Genomic DNA, 20,294 nt, shown 5'->3' with positions numbered 1-20,294 from the left:
CTTCACGTCCGCCCATAGGATATAAACGTCCTATGGGTGGACGTCTATTTCTGAACGGACGTTCCAGAACGTCCGTTCAGAAAGTGCAGCTGCACGCTAATCGTGCAGCTGCTGATCGGGTTGCCCGCTGTCAGTGACAGCAGGGCAACCCTAAGACAAGGCAGGGACAGTGCCCAGGTGTCCCTGCCTTCTAGATCGCTGCAGACACAGCGCTCACCGAGCGCTGTGTCTGCAGAGAAGGAAGCGCTGTGCACTTCCTGTTCCGGCCCGGCGGTCATGTGACCGCCGTGACCGGAGTGTGCAGGAGCTGTGTGAGGTCTCTCAGAGACCTCGATCAGCCCAGCTGTGAGGCTGTACAGCGCTGGATTGCTGCTGTACAGCCTCTATAGGGGTGCATTTGTCCTGTAACTGGGGCTACTATGTCAGCCCCAGTTACAGGAGAAATCAACTGTGAAAAAAAAATAAAAAGTGAAGTAAATGTCCCCCAGAGGTCTTGTATGACCTTATGGGGGACGAAAAGTGTAAAATAATAAAAATAAAAATAAAAGGTTGAAAATAAAAAAATAAAAAAAAGTTTCACATGTAAAAAAAAAAAAAGTCCCCAAGTAAGGAATGAAAAAAAAATAATTTAAAATAGAAAAAACAAAAAAAGTATACATATTAGGTATTGCCGCGTCCGTAAAAACCAGCTCTATAAAAATGTCACATGACCTAACCCCTCGGGTGAACACCGTAAAAAAAAAAAACGGTGTCAAAACAAGCAATTTTTGTCACCTTGCATCACAAAAGGTGCAACACCAAGTGATCAAAAACGCGTATGTCACACAAAATAGTACCAATAAAACCGTCATCTCATCCCGCAAAAAATGAGCCCCTACATAAGAAAATCTCTCAAAAAATAAAAAAACTATAGCTCTCAGAACATGGACACATTAAAACATAATTTTTTTGTTTCAAAAATGCTATTATTGTGTAAAACTTTAATAAATGAGAAAAAGTATACATATTAGGTATCGCCACGTCCGTAACGATCTGCTCTATAAAAATGTCACTTGACTGAACCCCTCAGGTGAACGCTGTAAAAATAAATAAATAGAAACTGTGCTAAAACAACCAATTTTTTGGTCACCTTGCCCCATAAAGTGTTATAATGAATGATCAAAAAATCATATGTACCCAAAAATAGTACTAATAAAACTGGCACCTTATCCCCTAGTTTCCAAAATGGGGTCACTTTCTGGGAGTTTCTACTGTAAGGGTGCATCAGGGGGCTTCAAATGGGACATGGCATCTAAAAACCATGTGGAGTTCCTTTTCTTCTGCGCCCTGCCGTGTGCCCATACAGCAGTTTATGACCACATGTGGGGTGTTTCTATAAACCGCAGAATCTGGGTAATAAATATTGAGTTTTGTTTGGCTGTTAACCATCGATGTGTTAAAGTAAAAAATTGATTAAAATGGAAAATCTGCCAAAAAAGTGAAATTTAAAAATTTGATCTCCATTTTCCTTTAATTCTTGTGGAACGCCTAAAGGGTTAACAAAGTTTGTAAAATCGGTTTTGAATACCTTGAGGGGTGTAGTTTCTACAATGGGGTCATTTATGGGGGTATCCACTATGTAGGCCCCACAAAGTGACTTCAGACCTGAACTGGTCCTTATAAAGTGGGTTTTGGCAATTTTCTTATAAATTTGAAGAATTGCTTCTAAACTTCTAAGCCTTCTAACGTCCTAAAAAAATAAAATGACATTTCCAAAATGATGCCAACATAAAGTAGACATATGGGGAATGTTAAATAATAAATATTTTATGAGGTATCACTTTCTGTTTTAAAAGCAGAGAAATTGAAATTGAGAAAATTGCAAATTTTTCAAATTTTTGGGTAAATTTGGGATTTTTTCATAAATAAAGGTGAAATATTTTGACTCAAATTTATGATTATCATGAAGTACAATGTGTCACGAGAAAACAATCTCTGAATGACTTGGATAAATAAAGGCGTTCCAAAGTTATTACCACATAAAGTGAGATATGTCAGTTTTGCAAAATTTGGCCTGGTCAGGAAGGGGGCAAATGGCCCAGATGGCAAGTGGTTAAAGAATTATTAGGAACACCATACTAATACGGTGTTGGACCCCCTTTTGCCTTCAGAACTGCCTTAATTCTACGTCACATTGATTCAACAAGGTGCTGATAGCAATCTTTAAAAATGTTGGCCCATATTGATAGGATAGCATCTTGCAGTTGATGGAGATTTGAGGGATGCACATCCAGGGCACGAAGCTCCCGTTCCACCACATCCCAAAGATGCTCTATTGGGTTGAGATCTGGTGACTGTGGGGCCATTTTAGTACAGTGAACTCATTGTCATGTTCAAGAAACCAATTTGAAATGATTCGAGCTTTGTGACATGGTGCATTATCCTGCTGGAAGTAGCCATCAGAGGATGGATACATGTTTTCATTCTGTTTACGCCAAATTCGGACTCTACCATTTGAATGTCTCAACAGAAATCGAGACTCATCAGACCAGGCAACATTTTACCAGTCTTCAACAGTCCAATTTTGGTGAGCTCGTGCAAATTGTAGCCTCTTTTTCCTATTTGTAGTGGAGATGAGTGGTACCCGGTGGGGTCTTCTGCTGTTGTAGCCCATCCGCCTCAAGGTTGTGCGTGTTGTGGCTTCACAAATGCTTTGCTGCATACCTCGGTTGTAACGAGTGGTTATTTCAGTCAACATTGCTCTTCTATCAGCTTGAATCAGTCGGCCCATTCTCCTCTGACCTCTAGCATCCACAAGGCATTTTTGCCCACAGGACTGCCGCATACTGGATGTTTTTCCCTTTTCACACCATTCTTTGTAAACTCTAGAAATGGTTGTGCGTGAAAATCCCAGTAACTGAGCAGATTGTGAAATACTCAGACCGGCCCATCTGGCACCAACAACCATGCCACGCTCAAAATTGCTTAAATCACCTTTCTTTCCCATTCTGACATTCAGTTTGGAGTTTAGGAGATTGTCTAGGGTGATGACAACTAACACTCTGAGCAAGCTTTTTTCGGCCATCAACATTTCAATAATAATCTTTGGCTTTTTGTGTATGTGTATCCATATGGGTGTGAACCACTCTCCAAGCGTAAGGATGTTTTTTGGAGTTCTCCCAAGTTTCCTACAAAGGAGCCAATCCTGGAATAACATTGAAGCTATTCTTGCATGGTCATAAAAACTTTCTCTAGTCGTCGCAACAATGATGTTTATGTTGTGACTAGGGATGAGCGAACCCGAACTGTATAGTTCGGGTTCGTACCGAATTTTGGGGTGTCCGTGACACGGACCCGAACATTTTCGTAAAAGTCCGGGTTCGGTGTTCGGCGCTTTCTTGGCGCTTTTTGAAAGGCTGCAAAGCAGCCAATCAACAAGCGTAATACTACTTGCCCCAAGAGGCCATCACAGCCATGCCTACTATTGCCAAAATAGCCAAAATAGCAGTACCCTAAATCTGGTGTTTCAGCTGTGGCTAGCCAATTGTAATACTGTCTGCTGTCTGCCGAAGCACAGTTTTTGTTCTGGGTTGAATACAATTCCCAACTTAGCAATTCCCTAAATTAGTGGTTTCTGCTCTATCAGGCCAAGGTTAAATCTATCCATAAAAGGGTATATTAGATTGAAGGTGCGGATAGGGTCATCCTCAATAACTTCACACGCTACCGTGCATTTCCAAGTCTAATTCTGTCCGTTAAAGGGATACCTGTCATCCAGCGCCTAAATAATAGGCCTACAATTTATATTCAGCTAAATCTGTCGTTACTGCTGTGCCTGTATTAGTGTAATACGGTACCTAAATAGATAGCCAGATAGTGTTAGGTGTCTGTAAAAAAAGGCCTGAATTTGAATTCAATACATTGGGCCAAATTTTTTCTTTTCTTATTGTGGTGAACGGTAACAATGAGGAAAACATCTAGTAAGGGACGCGGACATGGTCGTGGTGGTGTTAGTGGACCCTCTGGTGCTGGGAGAGGACGCGGCCGTTCTGTCACAGCCACACGTCCTAGTGAACCAACTACCTCAGGTCCCAGTAGCCACCAGAATTTACAGCGATATTTGGTGGGGCCCAATGCCGTTCTAAGGATGGTAAGGCCTGAGCAGGTACAGGCATTAGTCAATTGGGTGGCCGACAGTGGATCCAGCACGCTCACATTATCTCTTATCCAGTCTTCTGCAGAAAGCGCACAGATGGCGCATGAAAACCAAGCCCATCAGTCTGTCACATCACCCCCATGCATATCAGGGAAACTGTCTGAGCCTCAAGTTATGCAGCAGTCTCTTATGCTGTTTGAAGACTCTGCTGGCAGGGTTTCCCAAGGGCATCCACCTAGCCCTTCCCCAGGGGTGGAAGAGATAGAATGCACTAACGCACAACCACTTATGTTTCCTGATGAGGACATGGGAATACCACCTCAGCATGTCTCTGATGATGACGAAACACAGGTGCCAACTGCTGCGTCTTTCTGCAGCGTGCAGACTGAACAGAAGGTCAGGGAGGAAGACTGGGTGGCAGACAATGCAGGGGACGATGAGGTCCTAGACCCCACATGGAATGAAGGTCGTGCCACTGACTTTCAGAATTCGGAGGAAGAGGCAGTGGTGAGACCAAGCCAACAGCGTAGCAAAAGAGGGAGCAGTGGGCAAAAGCAGAACACCCGCCGCCAAGAGAGTCCGTCTGCTACTGGCCACCGCCATCTGGGACCGAGCACCCCAAAGGCAGCTTCAAGGAGTTCCCTGGCGTGGCAGTTCTTCAAACAATGTGCTGACGACAAGACCCAAGTGGTTTGCACGCTGTGCCATCAGAGCCTGAAGCGAGGCATTAACGTTCTGAACCTTAGCACAACCTGCATGACCAGGCACCTGCATGCAAAGCATGAACTGCAGTGGAGTAAACACCTTAAAAACAAGGAACTCACTCAGGCTCCCCCTGCTACCTCTTCTGCTGCTGCCGCCGCCTCGGCCTCTTCCTCCGCCTCTGGAGGAACTTTGGCACCTGCCGCCCAGCAAACAGAGGATGTACCACCAACACCACCACCTCCGTCACCAAGCATCTCAACCATGTCACACGGCAGCGTTCAGCTCTCCATCTCACAAACATTTGAGAGAAAGCGTAAATTCCCACCTAGCCACCCTCGATCCCTGGCCCTGAATGCCAGCATTTCTAAACTACTGGCCTATGAAATGCTGTCATTCAGGCTGGTAGACACAGACAGCTTCAAACAGCTCATGTCGCTTGCTGTCCCACAGTATGTTGTTCCCAGCCGCCACTACTTCTCCAAGAGAGCCGTGCCTTCCCTGCACAACCAAGTATCCGATAAAATCAAGTGTGCACTGCGCAACGCCATCTGTGGCAAGGTCCACCTAACCACAGATACGTGGACCAGTAAGCACGGCCAGGGACGCTATATCTCCCTAACTGCACACTGGGTAAACGTAGTGGCTGGGCCCCAGGCGAAGAGCTGTTTGGCGCATGATCCTTCCGCCGCCAAGGATTGCAGGGCAACATTCTTTGCCTCCTGTTGCCTCCTCCTCCTACTCGGCTTCCTCCTCCTCTTCTTCCACCTGCTCATCCAGTCAGCCACACACCTTCACCACCAACTTCAGCACAGCCCGGGGTAAACGTCAGCAGGCCATTCTGAAACTCATATGTTTGGGGGACAGGCCCCACACCGCACAGGAGTTGTGGCGGGGTATACAACAACAGACCGACGAGTGGTTGCTGCCGGTGAGCCTCAAGCCCGGCCTGGTGTGCGATAATGGGCGAAATCTCGTTGCAGCTCTGGGACTAGCCGGTTTGACGCACATCCCTTGCCTGGCGCATGTGCTGAATTTGGTGGTGCAGAAGTTCATTCACAACTACCCCAACATGTCAGAGCTGCTGCATAAAGTGCGGGCCGTCTGTGCGCGCTTCCGGCGTTCACATCCTGCCGCTGCTCGCCTGTCTGCGCTACAGCGCAACTTCGGCCTTCCCGCTCACCGCCTCATATGCGACGTGCCCACCAGGTGGAACTCCACCTTGCACATGCTGGACAGACTGTTCGAGCAGCAGCAGGCCATAGTGGAGTTTCAGCTGCAGCACGCACGGGTCAGTCGCACTGCGGAACAGCACCACTTCACCACCAATGACTGGGCCTCCATGCGAGACCTGTGTGCCCTGTTGCGCTGTTTCGAGTACTCCACCAACATGGCTAGTGGCGATGACGCCGTTATCAGCGTTACAATACCACTTCTATGTCTCCTTGAGAAAACACTTAGGGCGATAATGGAAGAGGAGGTGGCCCAGGAGGAGGAGGAGGAGGAAGAGAGGTCATTTTTAGCACTTTCAGGCCAGTCTCTTCGAAGTGACTCAGAGGGAGGTTTTTTGCAACACCAGAGGCCAGGTACAAATGTGGCCAGACAGGGCCCACTACTGGAGGACGAGGATGAGGAGGAGGTGGAGGAGGATGAGGATGAAGCATGTTCACAGCGGGGTGGCACCCAAAGCAGCTCGGGCCCATCACTGGTGCGTGGCTGGGGGGAAACACAGGACGATGACGATACGCCTCCCACAGAGGACAGCTTGTCCTTACCTCTGGGCAGCCTGGCACACATGAGCGACTACATGCTGCAGTGCCTGCGCAACAACAGCAGAGTTGCCCACATTTTAACGTGTGCGGACTACTGGGTTGCCACCCTGCTGGATCCACGGTACAAAGACAATGTGCCCACCTTACTTCCTGCAATGGAGCGTGATAGGAAGATGCGCGAGTACAAGTGCTGCTGACATGAAGCCTGAATCTCTGTTATGGGACCTCTCTCCTCTGTCTGGGTGCCGGGGCCTAAATATATGACAATGGACTGTTCCAGTTTTGGCTGACGTGAAGCCTGATTCTCTGCTATGACATGAAGACTGATTCTCTGCTGACATGAAGCCTGATTCTCTGCTATGGGACCTCTCTCCAATTGATATTGGTTAATTTTTATTTATTTTATTTTTATTTATTTCCCTATCCACATTTGTTTGCAGGGAATTTAACTACATTTTGTTGCCTTTTGCAGCCCTCTAGCCCTTTCCTGGGCTGTTTTTCAGCCTTTTTAGTGCCGAAAAGTTCGGGTCCCCATTGACTTCAATGGGGTTCGGGACGAAGTTCGGGTCGGGTTCGGATCCCGAACCCGAACATTTCCGGGAAGTTCGGCCGAAATTCTCGAACCCGAACATCCAGGTGTTCGCTCAACTCTACTAATTACCCAAAAAATAATAAAGAAAAATGGACGGCACTCCAGAACTATAAAAATATTAAAGTTTATTTACCCATGTGGAACAGTGCAGTGGCGACGTTTCGGCTCATCCATAGAGCCTTTCTCAAGCAAAACTACTGGAGTGCCGTCCATTTTTCTTTAAAAAATAAATAAATATATATATATATATATATATATATATATATATATATAAATAAAATCAAAACCTCAAAAATGTGCAGATTCTACTGAGCACACTACTGATCGGTGCGTGCGTGCGTGCGTGCAAAAACTGTAGTATAAAAATTCACTACAGTGAACACTGGCTAAAAATTTAACTTATATCCATATATATAGAAATATAGAACTCTATAAATATTTATATAAAGCCCTAACTACTTTTTTCTTCTTTTTTAACCCCAAAAAATGGAAAATTTGCCAAAAAATCGGCACAAATAATCCCCAGGTGCTGACCAGGCAGGTACGCACTGAACAGCACTTGACGGTCACAGTTTGCACGCAGAAAAAGTGGTGCAGAGCTGGAAAATAGTAAGAAAAGAAAATAAAAGACCAAAAAAAGTGCACGGATTAAATGGGGGAAAGGAATGGACAGGGACGGAGGGTGGTTTAGGGATCTGGAACAGCTGCAAATGAAAAAAAATAATCTGTGCAGCTATTCCAGATGTTCTTCTTTTTAGCAAGAAAGGGGTTAAAAGAGCAGTGGTGTGCACCACAAGTTCCAGCAATCCACAAGCAGCATAGAAAGGCACAGAACATCTCTGCATGCAGTCATCAGCTAGAATGGCTGCATGAAGGGAAGTTCTGCCTCTTCCTGTGCCGCTATAGCGCTGCCATTGGCTGGAGCGTTGTTCCAGCTAATAGCAGAGCTGCCAGGGGTCCCAAAACACTGGTGTCCCCTGCCCGACCTAGGAAGAGACAGGTGCTGACTTGTTCAGCACCGGTCACCTCAACATGACACCCCCCGCCCACCCCTGCAACTCCATATCGCAGTCGGAGCTGCGATGCGCATATGTAAGGAATACGGCCAATATCAGCGATTAGGGCTGCAGTGCAGCACCATGCTGCCCTTACCCGGCATGGCTGCCTTCTGGTAAGGCATGCTTCCGCGATTCCCCCCGATCCTTTCCCAGAGCCCCGCGGGCCTTGCGCCGTACATGAACATGTACAACTAGTCACGTCTGGTTGCGCTGTACATGTACGGCGCTGGGCGTTAAGGCTGATGTCATTTGGAGCCGCACTGCAGCCCCGCACTGGTGGCTCAATATAACCCTGAAAAGAAGATGCAGAGCAGTGAAAAATGAAGGTTCTGAGGTTTGGGGCAATATGCTTGTAGTCCGGGCCCCTGTTTACCGGGAGCAGTGCTAGAAGCTGCAGTGTGGGCTAGTTTTTATTATTTTTTTTCTTTTTGCCTTTTAGATTGTATATGTTACACTTTGTGTGACCATAGGATCACAGAAGACCTTTGGGGGGGCATTTTAACATTACATTTTTTTCCTATTGTTCATTTTTTCTGTAACTGGGGCTGACATATTATCCCCATTTAGGCGGCTTTCACATAGTCCGAGTGGAAGATTTATCAAAACTGGTGCAAAAGAAAACTGGAGCCCTGAAAAATGAAATGTGGAATCTGATTGGTTGCTATGGGCAACAAAGCCAGTTTTCTTTTGCACCAGTTTGGATAAATATCCCCCAGAGTTAGTCCAGTAATTCTGAGCCCAAACCAGGTGCGGACCAAAATCACAGAACAAGTGCAAATCTTTCCCTTATACCTTATCTCTGTTTTGGCTCACAGCCACTGATGGACACCACTGAGCAAACACTGACTGTCTGAAAGCAGCCTTAAGCCTCATTCACATGTCTGTGCTCAAATCCGTGAAAAGGTGGTCGGTGATGCTTTCAGCAAGGATCCGTGTTTAGTCCGTGTGTCATCCGTGTTTCACTTGACACTGCACAGCTGAAAAATAACTCTCAAATCATCTCTTCCTAATGATCCGTGAAGCACATGTACCCATGCATTTTGGGCCTCATGCACACGACCGTTGTGTGTTTTGCCTTGCGCAATTTGCGGAACGGCACGGATATCCATTGATATAACTACCTATTCTTGTTTTCACGGACCCATAGACTATAATGGGCGTGATGTATCCATGAACACGGACAAAATAGAGCATGCTCACGTAGTAAGAACACGGACTGTGGTAAAAAACTGATGTGTGAATACACACATTAAGGCCTCATGCACACGGCCGTTGTTTTGGTCCGCATCCGAGCCGCAGTTTTGGCGGCTCAGATGCGGACCCATTCACTTCAATGGGGCCGGAAAAGATGCGGACAGCACTCCATGTGCTGTCCGCATCCGTTGCTCCGTTCTGTGGTCCGCAAAAAAAAATATAACCTGTCCTATTCTCGGCCGTTTTGCGGACAAGAATTGGTAGTTATATCGATGGCTATCCGTGCCGTTCCGCAAATTGCGGAACGCAAAACACACAACGGTCGTGTGCATGAGGCCCAAAATGCATGGGTACATGTGCTGTCTGTGGAGAACACGAACAGCACCGTACGTGGAACACTGGCTTTACTAGGGGAATGCGGTCCTTAGAGGTTGTAGAAGGCTCTTGAGCCTCACTGTAAGGGCGCATTCACACGACCGCACTGTGTTTTGCCGTCCGCCAAACACGGATGCCGCCCGTGTGCGTTACGCAATTTGCGGAACAGAACGGTAAGCCCATTATAGAAATGCTTATTGTTGTCCGTGATTGCAGACAAGAATAGCATAACGGGGGCCACGGAACAACGGATGCAACCAGCACACAGTGTACTGTTCGCATCTTTTGCGGCCCCATAAGGCCAATCGCAGACATTTAACCCCACAGATGCCATGGTCAAATGTAATGTGACCATGGCATCTGAACAGTGAAGACATGGGAGCTGAGAGCTCCTGCAACAATGTTCCTCGGCTGAGATCGGAGAAGTAGTATGCCGTTGATGAACATAATAACAAAAACAGAAGAGAAGAAAGGCGGCACAGCTGCTGGACTCCAAGTGCAGCACACCACAAGCAAAACGATGTCTACCGCACATCAACGTCTTCAACACAAAAGACCAACAGAAAGCATAGACTCCAAAACAGTAAAAATAGAAGGGGCGGCACTCACCAATGTGATGTAGTAAAATCGATCCTTTATTTCATACAGGGTACAATGCACAGGGCTGGCAGGGGCGGAATCCGCGTTACATACACAAAGTAGCGGCGACGGCCGTTTTGCACAAGCTTGCGCTTCCTCAGGCCACTGCCGTTGATGCCTCAAGCAGGCTCTGATACCCATCACTGGTATATATCAATACAGGCCTGCAGGTGGCAGCACTCTATTGGTATACAGTAAATGGTGTTTTCAGTGATGGATAAATACCAATCACCAAGGGTGTAGCTATAGGGGGTGCAGAGGTAGCAGTCGCTACCGGGCCCAGGAGCATGAAGGGGCCCAAAGACCCTTGTGCCACATAAGACACACAAAGCACTGAGGGAAGGGGGGCCCAAGCTGAACTCTTGCACCGGGGCCCATGAGTCCTTAGTTACGCCCCTGCCCATCACAGAATGGAACTGGCAAACTACTAAAACGCAAAAAAAAACATACAAGCAGGAATGATTGAAGCGAGCTTCGGATCCTAGAATGGAAGCCGAGTTCAGATCCAAGTTTTAAAGTGGCTTTCCAGTTTAAAAATTAAATACGGAAGTTATTCACCGAAGTCTTGTGAGACTTTGGGAATAACTGACCGCCTCATTGGAGGCTGTACATTTTAAGGCTACATGCACACGACCGTTGTGTGTTTTGCGGTCCGCAAATTGCGTATCCGCAAAACACGGATGGCGTCCATGTGCGTTCCACAATTTGCGGAACGGCACAGGCAGCCATTAATATAACTGCCTATTCTTGTCCGCAAAACGGACCAGAATAGGACAGGTTATATTTGATTTTGTGGACCACGGAACGGAGCAACGGATGCGGACAGCACACGGAGTGCATGTAGCCTTATGCGGACAATATAGGACATGTTCTACCTTTGAATGGAACAACGGAAACAGAAGGCCTACGGAGTAAGGCCTCATGCACACGGCCGTTTCGTGCATTGGGGACCGCAATTGCGGTCCCCAATGCACGGGCAACATCTGTGCAGCGGGCCGGACCCATTCAGCTTGAATGGGTCCGTGGTATGTCCGCACCGCAAAAATATGACATGTCATATTTTTTTGCGGTGCGGAACCACGGAAAGAAACACCACGGAAGCACTCCGTAGTGCTTCCGGTGTTCCGTTCCGTGACTCCGTTCCGCATCTCCGGAATTGCGGACCCATTCAAGTGAATGGGTCCACATCCAGGCTGCGGTGTGCACACGGCCGGTGGCCGTGGATTGCCGACCCGCAATTTGCGGCCGTGTGCATGAGGCCTAACTTCCTTTTTTTTTTTGCGGATCCATTAAAATGAATGGGTCCGTATATGGAACAAAAAAAGTAACAAAAAAAACGTTGTGTGCAAGGGGCCTGTGTGCACAGGGTCTTTTTATTTCCCTCAGTCACAGGCCTTTGCACAGTTTCGGTTTCACGATCATTACTGAGGAGAAACGAAACTGAAACCTCAGGTCAGTCCCAGCCCTGCACCCGTCTCCCCTCATTCCTGTGCCGCTCCGGGAGCCGAGAGCAGCCGTTCCTGGATAGATACTTCTGACCTGGTGGGAGTGTGACCGCACAGACCCCCTGCGACCTGGTGGGAGTGTGACCGCACAGACCCCCTGCGACCTGGTGGGAGTGTGACCGCACAGAGTCAGACCCCCTGCGACCTGGTGGGAGTGTGACCGCACAGACCCCCTGCGACCTGGTGGGAGTGTGACCGCACAGACCCCCTGCGACCTGGTGGGAGTGTGACCGCACAGACCCCCTGCGACCTGGTGGGAGTGTGACCGCACAGAGTCAGACCCCCTGCGACCTGGTGGGAGTGACCGCACAGACCCCCTGCGACCTGGTGGGAGTGTGACCGCACAGACCCCCTGCGACCTGGTGGGAGTGACCGCACAGACCCCCTGCGACCTGGTGGGAGTGTGACCGCACAGACCCCCTGCGACCTGGTGGGAGTGTGACTGCACAGAGTCAGACCCCCTGCGACCTGACAGCGCCGAGGACTACAGGTGACGTGTCCATAGAACATGCTCTGCGGCTATGGGGAAACTACAACTCCCAGTATCTCCGGGCCATGCTAAAAGTTCCTCATCTGCAGGAGAGACCCCAGAGATTTACCACGTGACACCTTCCTGGTTTATTTCTAGTGTGCATCTTGTAGCTGTAGCTTGCTAGGTAATGCTGAGAGTTGTAGTTCCCCAGGAGAGTTGTGAGGGATGTCAAAGGTCTATACTGTGTATATATAGGGGTATGTTCATGAATACAAAAACTGTAACGTAACTGTCCAGCGCTGTGGGGCTTCGGATGCAGGTTTTTCTGCCCAGTGGAAGTCCATGTCCACCCCTGCCTGGTTTTTGTATGGGAGTCCATATGTGGTTTAGCGCCATTCAATAGGGCCATGGGAGGATCCACGACGTGCAAATTGAAAATCAGTATTAGCCACCGATTTTTGATGCAGATATAATGCAAAAAAATACGGTATTTAGGGCCAGGGCTGCGTGAAAAACGCAAAATATAGAACATGCTACAATTCCCACGCAACGCAGAACTGATGTGTGAAAAACAACACTCATGTGCACAGACACATTGAAAGGAATGGGTCAGGATTCAGTGCGGGTGCTATGCGTTCACGCATCGCACCCACGTGGAAAACTCGCTCGTGTGAAAGGGGCTTTAGTTTCCCACCGCTACTTTACGACTCATAAATTAGGCCCGTCTACGGAATTCCTTGTTCATGGGCCGCCCCCTGGCCGACTCCCGCTCTGCTCCTGTCCAACCAAACTGTCGAACACGACATAAAAGAGACGGTGCCACGAAATATTGTTTATGGTGTGCGCCTGTTCCCCTCCCCCGCCTTGTGTTTTTTATATAGGAAAGTATTTACCCCCCTGTAATGTCACTGCCTCTATATGAATATATAGAGGCATACCCATATGGTATGAAAAAAATATACCGGCAAAAAATACTATGACAGGACGCCATAAAAAAATAAATAAACGCAACACAGATTGCCACTTTGGCATTGACATTTTTTCAAGCAGGTACAAAGCAAACAAATTTTACTATAGCTATAATTTAACCCCTTAGTGACCAGCCTGTTTCGGCCTTACTGACCACGTGATTTTTTTTATTTTTTTATAGTTGCCTTCCGAGAGCTGACTTTTTTTTATTTTTCCATCTGTGTAGCTGTATGATTGCTTGTTTTTTTGCGGGAAAAATTGTAGTTTTTAATGGTGCCATTTTGGGGTACACATAACTTACTGATTAACTTTTATTAACAGTTTCTTGGAGGGAGATGGGGAAAAAACAGAAATACTGCCGCTGACTTTTTATGTTAAATGTTTTGTGATGTTCATTTTTTGGCATAAATAACATGTTCACTTTACTCCCCGCGTCAATACGATTACAGCGTCACCAAATACATGTAGTTTATGCTTATGTTTTACCACTTTTGCGTAATTAAAATTTTATTTATTTTTCTTTCTATGGAGTCGTATGAGGGCTTGATTTTTGGGGGACTCCTTGTAGTTTTCATTGGTATTATTTTGGGGAACATAACACTTTTTTTTTGTTTGCTTTTTATTGTGTTTTTTATGGCAAATAAGCAAAAAAAGCAGCAATTCTGCCTTTTTTGCTTTTACGGCGTTCAGCTTATGGGATAAATTACATGATAATTGTGTAGTGTGGGTTGTTACTGATGCGGCGATACCAAATATGTGGAAATTTTATTTTTGCATTTAATTTTCATTGAAAAGGGTCTTTTTCATTGGAAAAAAGCTTATTTTCTATTGAAATTTTATTTGTTTTTTTAAACTTTTTTTTTACCCATTTAAGGCTGAGTTCACACGGGCGAGTATTCCGCGCGGATGCGATGCGTGAGTTGAACGCATTGCACCCGCACTGAATCCCGACCCATTAATTTTTATGGGGCTGTTCACATGAGCAGTGATTTTCACGCATCACTTGTGCGTTGCGTGAAAATCGCAGCATGCTCTATATTCTGCGTTTTTCACGCAACGCAGGCCCCATAGAAGTGAATGGGGTTGCGTGAAAATCGCAAGCATCCGCAAGCAAGTGCGGATGTGGTGCGATTTTCATGCACGGTTGCTAGGAGACATGGTTATAAGGGAAAATAATAGCATTCTGAATACAGAATGCATAGTACAATAAGGCTGGAGGGGTTAAAATAAATAAATAAATAATTAAACTCACCTTAGTCCACTTGATCGCGCAGCCCGGCTTCTCTTCTGTCTCCTTCTTTGCTGATTGCAGTAACAGGACCTGTGGTGACGTCACTCCGGTCATCACATGATCTTTTACCATGGTGATGGATCATGTGATGGACCATGTGATGACCGGAGTGATGTCACCACAGGTCCTGTTACTGCAATCAGCAAAGAAGGAGACAGAAGAGAAGCCGGGCTGCACGATCAAGTGGACTAAGGTGAGTTTAATTATTTTTTTTAACCCCTCCAGCGCTATTTTACTATGCATTCTGTATTCAGAATGCTATTATTTTCCCTTATAACCATGTTATAAGCGAAAATAATAATGATCGGGTCTCCATCCCGATCGTCTCCTAGCAACCGTGCGTGAAAATCGCACCGCATCCGCACTTGCTTGCGGATGCTTGCGATTTTCACGCAACCCCATTCATTTCTATGGGGCCTGCGTTACGTGAAAAACGCACAAAATAGAGCATGCTGCGATTTTCATGTTATAAGGGAAAATAATACAATCTACAGAACACCGATCCCAAGCCCGAACTTCTGTGAAGAAGTTCGGGTTTGGGTACCAAACATGCGCGATTTTTCTCACGCGCGTGCAAAACGCATTGCAATGTTTTGCACTCGCGCTGAAAAATCGCGCATGTTCCCGCAACGCACCCGCACCTTTTCCCGCAACGCCCGTGTGAAAGAGGCCTAAGGCTTCATGCACATGGCTGTGTCCATATTTCAGTCTGCAAAAAGTGGATACCTTCCATGCGCACTCCGCATTTTTCTCACTCCTACTAATCATAGGACAAGAATAGGACCGGTTCTATAATTGCGGAACGGCCACATGGATCTGCCAAAAATATGGATGTGTGCTTGACCACATAGAAATGAATGGGGGAGTGTGCTAGCTGCAAAAAAATGCAGATAGCAAATGGATGAGAAATATGATCATGTGCATAAGCCCTGACTGTAATTTGTACCCTGTGTGCGTATACCCTCAGTGGATCTTACTGTAGATCTAGTGGATCTAGTGTCCTTTGTCCACCTGCATATGATACTTTTAAGCAGCACAACATGTGACACGTGATGTCTGTTTTTCTCTTCAGGTATATTATGGCAGATAAGAACTATAAAGGGTTGCTAATACGCCACTGTGATTTGTCTGGGCTGACTTTTCGCTTTGAGGAATGCAGGACAGGACCATCTCACGATCCAAGGTACAGAGGAATCTGAGCTGTATAATGTTTTCTGAATACCCGTTTGAGTAATTTATTGGAGCTGTATGGGGGTTTGGGTGGATTTAAATGTGGCGTCGTTCTACACCAGGGATCAGCAGCCTTCAGCACTCCAGCTGTTATGAAACTACAACTCCCAGCATGCAGACTTATTTGGCTGTTCTTGTAACCCCTATAGAAGTGAAAGGAGGACTCTGGGAGTTGTAGTTTCAGAACAGCTGGAGTGGCAAAGTTGCTGATCCGTGTTCTACACCGTAGACAATTAGCATGCAGGCATCTCTTATGTGGAATTTGATGTATATTTGCCGCAGATTTCACCCTTTGCAGGTCCTCTGAATGTGGCTTCAGATTGATGTCCCCTGCTTTACTGCTGTTGTATATTTCTGCCATGCTGAAACAAATGATATATTCCCTCTTTTTTAGGTTTACTTCCTCTGTGTTTATAAATGAAGAAAAACGTGGAGAAGGACAAGATAAAACAAAGAGGGCGGCTGAGAACCTTGCATGCAAAATGGCTTTGCTTGCTCTGCAAAACCAAGATCAGGAAAATCGTGAGACGGTGGGTTCTTATAGTAGGTTCAAGGAGTGGGGCAATATGCACACACTTATACTTAAATCAGGAAGTTGGGAGATATGACAAATCAGAATCCGAGTGGTAGATGCTGTGTGGTTTGGCACATCTTGCTTGACACATTTTGACAATTTTCTTAAAGGGTCTGTCCAGGATTTTTTTTTTAAATGCCCCCCTCCCCTTTCCCCGACAGGGCCTGTAAAGAAAGCTATACTTTGCTGCTCCCTGCTGCAAATTTCCTGCACAGAAGGGGTAATGTGCACCGCTGCGACCAATGGCTGGCCTCACTTGTTATGTAAACCCAAGTGGCTTTTCATTGCTGATTCAGGTGCTGCTTAGGGACACATCACCACTGAGGCCAGTCATTGGCTGCAGCAGTACACGTGATTTCATCTGTGCAGAAAATTTAGATGTAGGATTGTAATTCCAGTGAAGTCAGCCCAGGAGGCACCTGAACAGAGCTGTGTGGAGCAGGTACGTATAGCTTTCTTCACATGTCCCACCGGGGAAGGACAACCTCTTCAAAGTGGCTTTGTCACCCGCATATAGCCTGGTTGGGTTGATGACACTGATTAAAACAATAGCTTTCTTATGTTTGTTGGTTGTATCATTGCAGACAAAAATTAACTTTTACATTTATGCAAATGAAGTATTCAAGCACCAGGAGGTGGGGTTATGCGGTTCGAGCACTGCTCCAGCGACGCCCCCTGGCGCTTTAGATTGACAGCTCTAGACTGCACTCGTGCCCAGAACGGCGCGTGCGCACAGCATGTTTACTCGTCGGGGTGAAGCCGTTTTGGTCAGCGTCATCGACCCTACCCGGCTATATAGGGTTGATTCAAGTAAACAGCCGCTTGAAGCCTAATTTACTTTATACCATTATTTGCCATAAAAACTGGCACATGCAATTCATAAATTTGGTATATTTTATGACTTGACAAAGCGGAGCTCCTTTTCAAATAAGGAAGGTGTAAAAAGTAAAACAGGTAATAAATGTGGGGTATGGCATTTGTGCTACCTTTTTTAATCAGAATTTTGGCACACTGACGTTAGTAAATCTGCCCTAATGTTTAATTTACTTTAAAGGGGTTTCTGCTTTGGACATTCTTGACAACTACCTGATTGAGGTTGCTGAGATCCCCAGCCATCACTTGTAAGCTGTAGGGAAATCTGGTAGCAAGTGTTCAACTCCCTTGCAGTGCCACTTCAGGGCAAACTAACCATGATGCAGCGAGTGGTCTTTAGAGATTGTAATGCACAAACTCTCTGAGACCCTGTTTAAAGATACTTTCCACTCTGGCTTATAGATTAAGGTATTTAAAGGAGAGGGGGCGCCCTCTGTGAACTCAAAATACTTTAAACAGGTTGTCTTGTCTCAGGCATTGGAGGTATATCAATAGGATACGCCACCAACATTAGGAATTTACGGCTTCCGTGTCCAGAATGGGCCCCACAAAGTGAAGGGGAACACACCGCCAATCAATCTCTCTAACACATAATCCATAGAATATCAAAATAGGAAGTCTTGTTTTAACAGTGTACATTTCTTGTCGATGTCATCTGAAATCTGCAATTTCTCCAATTTGTTTTGCAGGCTCAGGCAGTAGGAAACTCTGCTTCGCCAGGCGGTCCTGTAGTATTAAATAAAGGGTAATTCAGATACTGGTTAATAATTGTAGTCCTATAAATGCTTCCATTATACATGGCGTTTTCAAATGTTACTTTCCAAGCCTGATATGAGTGACTGTAATCTGTGCAACAGATCTGCAGAATATTTTGGTACTATGTAAAAAATGGGAAAAATAAAATTAAACCGGCGAATTGTGTGAGGGGCGTCACCATTTTTATTGTTCTTATGTTTTGTGCATTTATCATGTAGAGAAAGTGAATACAAGGCACTTACTAATGTATTGTAGTTGTCCATATTGCCTCCTTTGCTGGCTTGATTCATTTTTCCATCACAGTATACACTGCTCGTTTCCATGGTTACGACCACCCTACAATCCATCAGTGGTGGCCGTGCTTACACACTATAAGAAAAAGCACCGGCCTGTGTGCGGTCCCAAAGTCCCTACCACCAGAGAGGCTGGCTTTTTTTCCTACAGTGTTCAGGCACGACCACCGCTGCTGGATTGCAGGATGGTCGTAACCATGGAAACGAGCAGTGTATAATGTAATGGAAAAATGAATCCAGCCAGCAAAGGAAGCAATATGGATAATAGCAATACTTTAGTAAGTGGATTGTATTACCTTCCTCTACCTAATAAATGCTATTTGCTGAAGTGAGACATTCCCTTTAAACCATATGTATTTTAACATAAGCTGAAATAAAAAGAATTGTTAATTACATTTTTTTTAATCAGCTTCTCAACTAAAAGGGGTCCTTATAGGAAGAAATAATAATTATCCTAATTGGAATGTATTAAAGCTAAATAGCACTTATTACCTTAGATTGGCGCACCCTGCAAGGCATTATGAAGCTTGTAGTGCCATCCCGTGCACATCCTCTGGATCCCTCTAATCTTTCCTGCTTGACAGGGCACAGAGTGAGAAAACAGAATCAGCTGCAATTTATCAAGTGAAAGCAGTTCCCCTGAATATTATAAGGGGAATGCATTAAAAGACTGGCATTTCTTACACCAGTTTTAATAAAAATAAATTATGGTGGCATATGGTGTGCCAAAATTAATAATATTATAAATGTAGCTGATATTTGAGAGGTCTGTGCACCAGAACATAAAATGTATACCAGCAAGGAACTGGCGTAGGTTTTTGGTTTATTGTGTGGCAGTTTTTAGGTGCACATATCGGTAAATGTATCAGGCCGCAAAGAGCCCATCCACTTTTTAACCACTGGAAAAGGGAGAAAAGTAGTAATTTTATCACAAATGTGACAAAATTTGCAACTTTTCTATGCAGGGACGTATAACTTTCATAACCTCCCCCCTTACGGTATGGCCACATGGGATGTAATTCCCACTGCGGATTTCAGCCTATGCATTGCATTTTTCTTTTTCTTATGTTTTGTGCATTTATCATGTAGAGAAAGTGAATACAAGGCACTTACTAATGTATTGTAGTTGTCAACATTGCTTCCATTGCTGGCTTGATTCATTTTTCCATCACATTATACACTGCTCGTCTCCATGGTTACGACCACCCTACAATCTATCAGTGGTGGCCGTGCTGGAAATCCACAGAATAAATTGACATACTGTGAATTTAAAATCCAGATCACAGGTCAATTTATGCTGCAGATTTTTTATGATGCATGTGAATGACCTTCGAAAATCTTATCCTCTTTGCTGTTAGTTTATGACACAGGATTTTCAACAAGCAATACTCTTAAAGGGAACCTGTCATCAACTTTATGCTGCCCATACTAACGGCAGCATACAATAGAGACAGGTGAGTTGATTTCAGCGGTCTGTCATTTAGTTAAAAGTAAGTGGTTGCCGAGAACCAACATCATAATCGTTGCAGCCCAGGCCTGGAAAAGAGTCCCGGCCACCTGAGAAGAGTCATGGTTATTCATGAATTCCTTCTCTCCCTGCCCACCTGCTGATGACCTACAGTCTTCTACCTAGTTTTCTCCCTTTCTCTCTAGGAGAGAACTTCCAATCATCAGCAGATAGGTCGGGGAGAGCAGGAGATTATGAATAACCATGACTCTTCTCGGGTACATTTGACTCTTTTCAAGGCCTGAGCTGCAATGATTATGATGCTGGTTCTCAGCAACCACTTACTTTTAGCTCATGAGTGACACACCACTGAAATCAGCATTTCTGTAACTAATTTATGCTGCCTTCAGTGAGGTC

The 20,294-nt window shown here is 45.7% G+C and overlaps 1 protein-coding gene across 2 annotated transcripts in view; it reads left to right on the top strand.

The window, feature by feature from the left end:
- Positions 1 to 11,931: 11,931 nt before the first annotated feature.
- Positions 11,932 to 20,294, top strand: part of LOC120983733 (double-stranded RNA-binding protein 3-like) — a 30,468-nt gene continuing 22,105 nt past the window's right edge. The window contains exons 1-5 of one of the 2 annotated variants that reach the window (XM_040413223.1): positions 11,932 to 12,246; positions 12,285 to 12,462; positions 15,777 to 15,887; positions 16,329 to 16,464; positions 18,071 to 18,126. In XM_040413223.1, coding sequence (XP_040269157.1) covers positions 15,784 to 15,887; positions 16,329 to 16,464; positions 18,071 to 18,126 — 296 coding nt within the window. In that variant the 5' untranslated portion in view covers positions 11,932 to 12,246; positions 12,285 to 12,462; positions 15,777 to 15,783. The remainder of the gene's footprint in view (positions 12,247 to 12,284; positions 12,463 to 15,776; positions 15,888 to 16,328; positions 16,465 to 18,070; positions 18,127 to 20,294) is intronic. The other variant, XM_040413224.1, reaches the window with a different exon arrangement.

This window comes from Bufo bufo, unplaced genomic scaffold, assembly GCF_905171765.1.
Source record: "Bufo bufo unplaced genomic scaffold, aBufBuf1.1, whole genome shotgun sequence".
In the NCBI taxonomy this organism is placed as follows: Eukaryota; Metazoa; Chordata; class Amphibia; order Anura; family Bufonidae; genus Bufo; species Bufo bufo.
The sequence above is the reverse complement of the archived record's forward strand: the minus strand, read 5'-3'. Positions and strand labels throughout refer to the sequence as shown.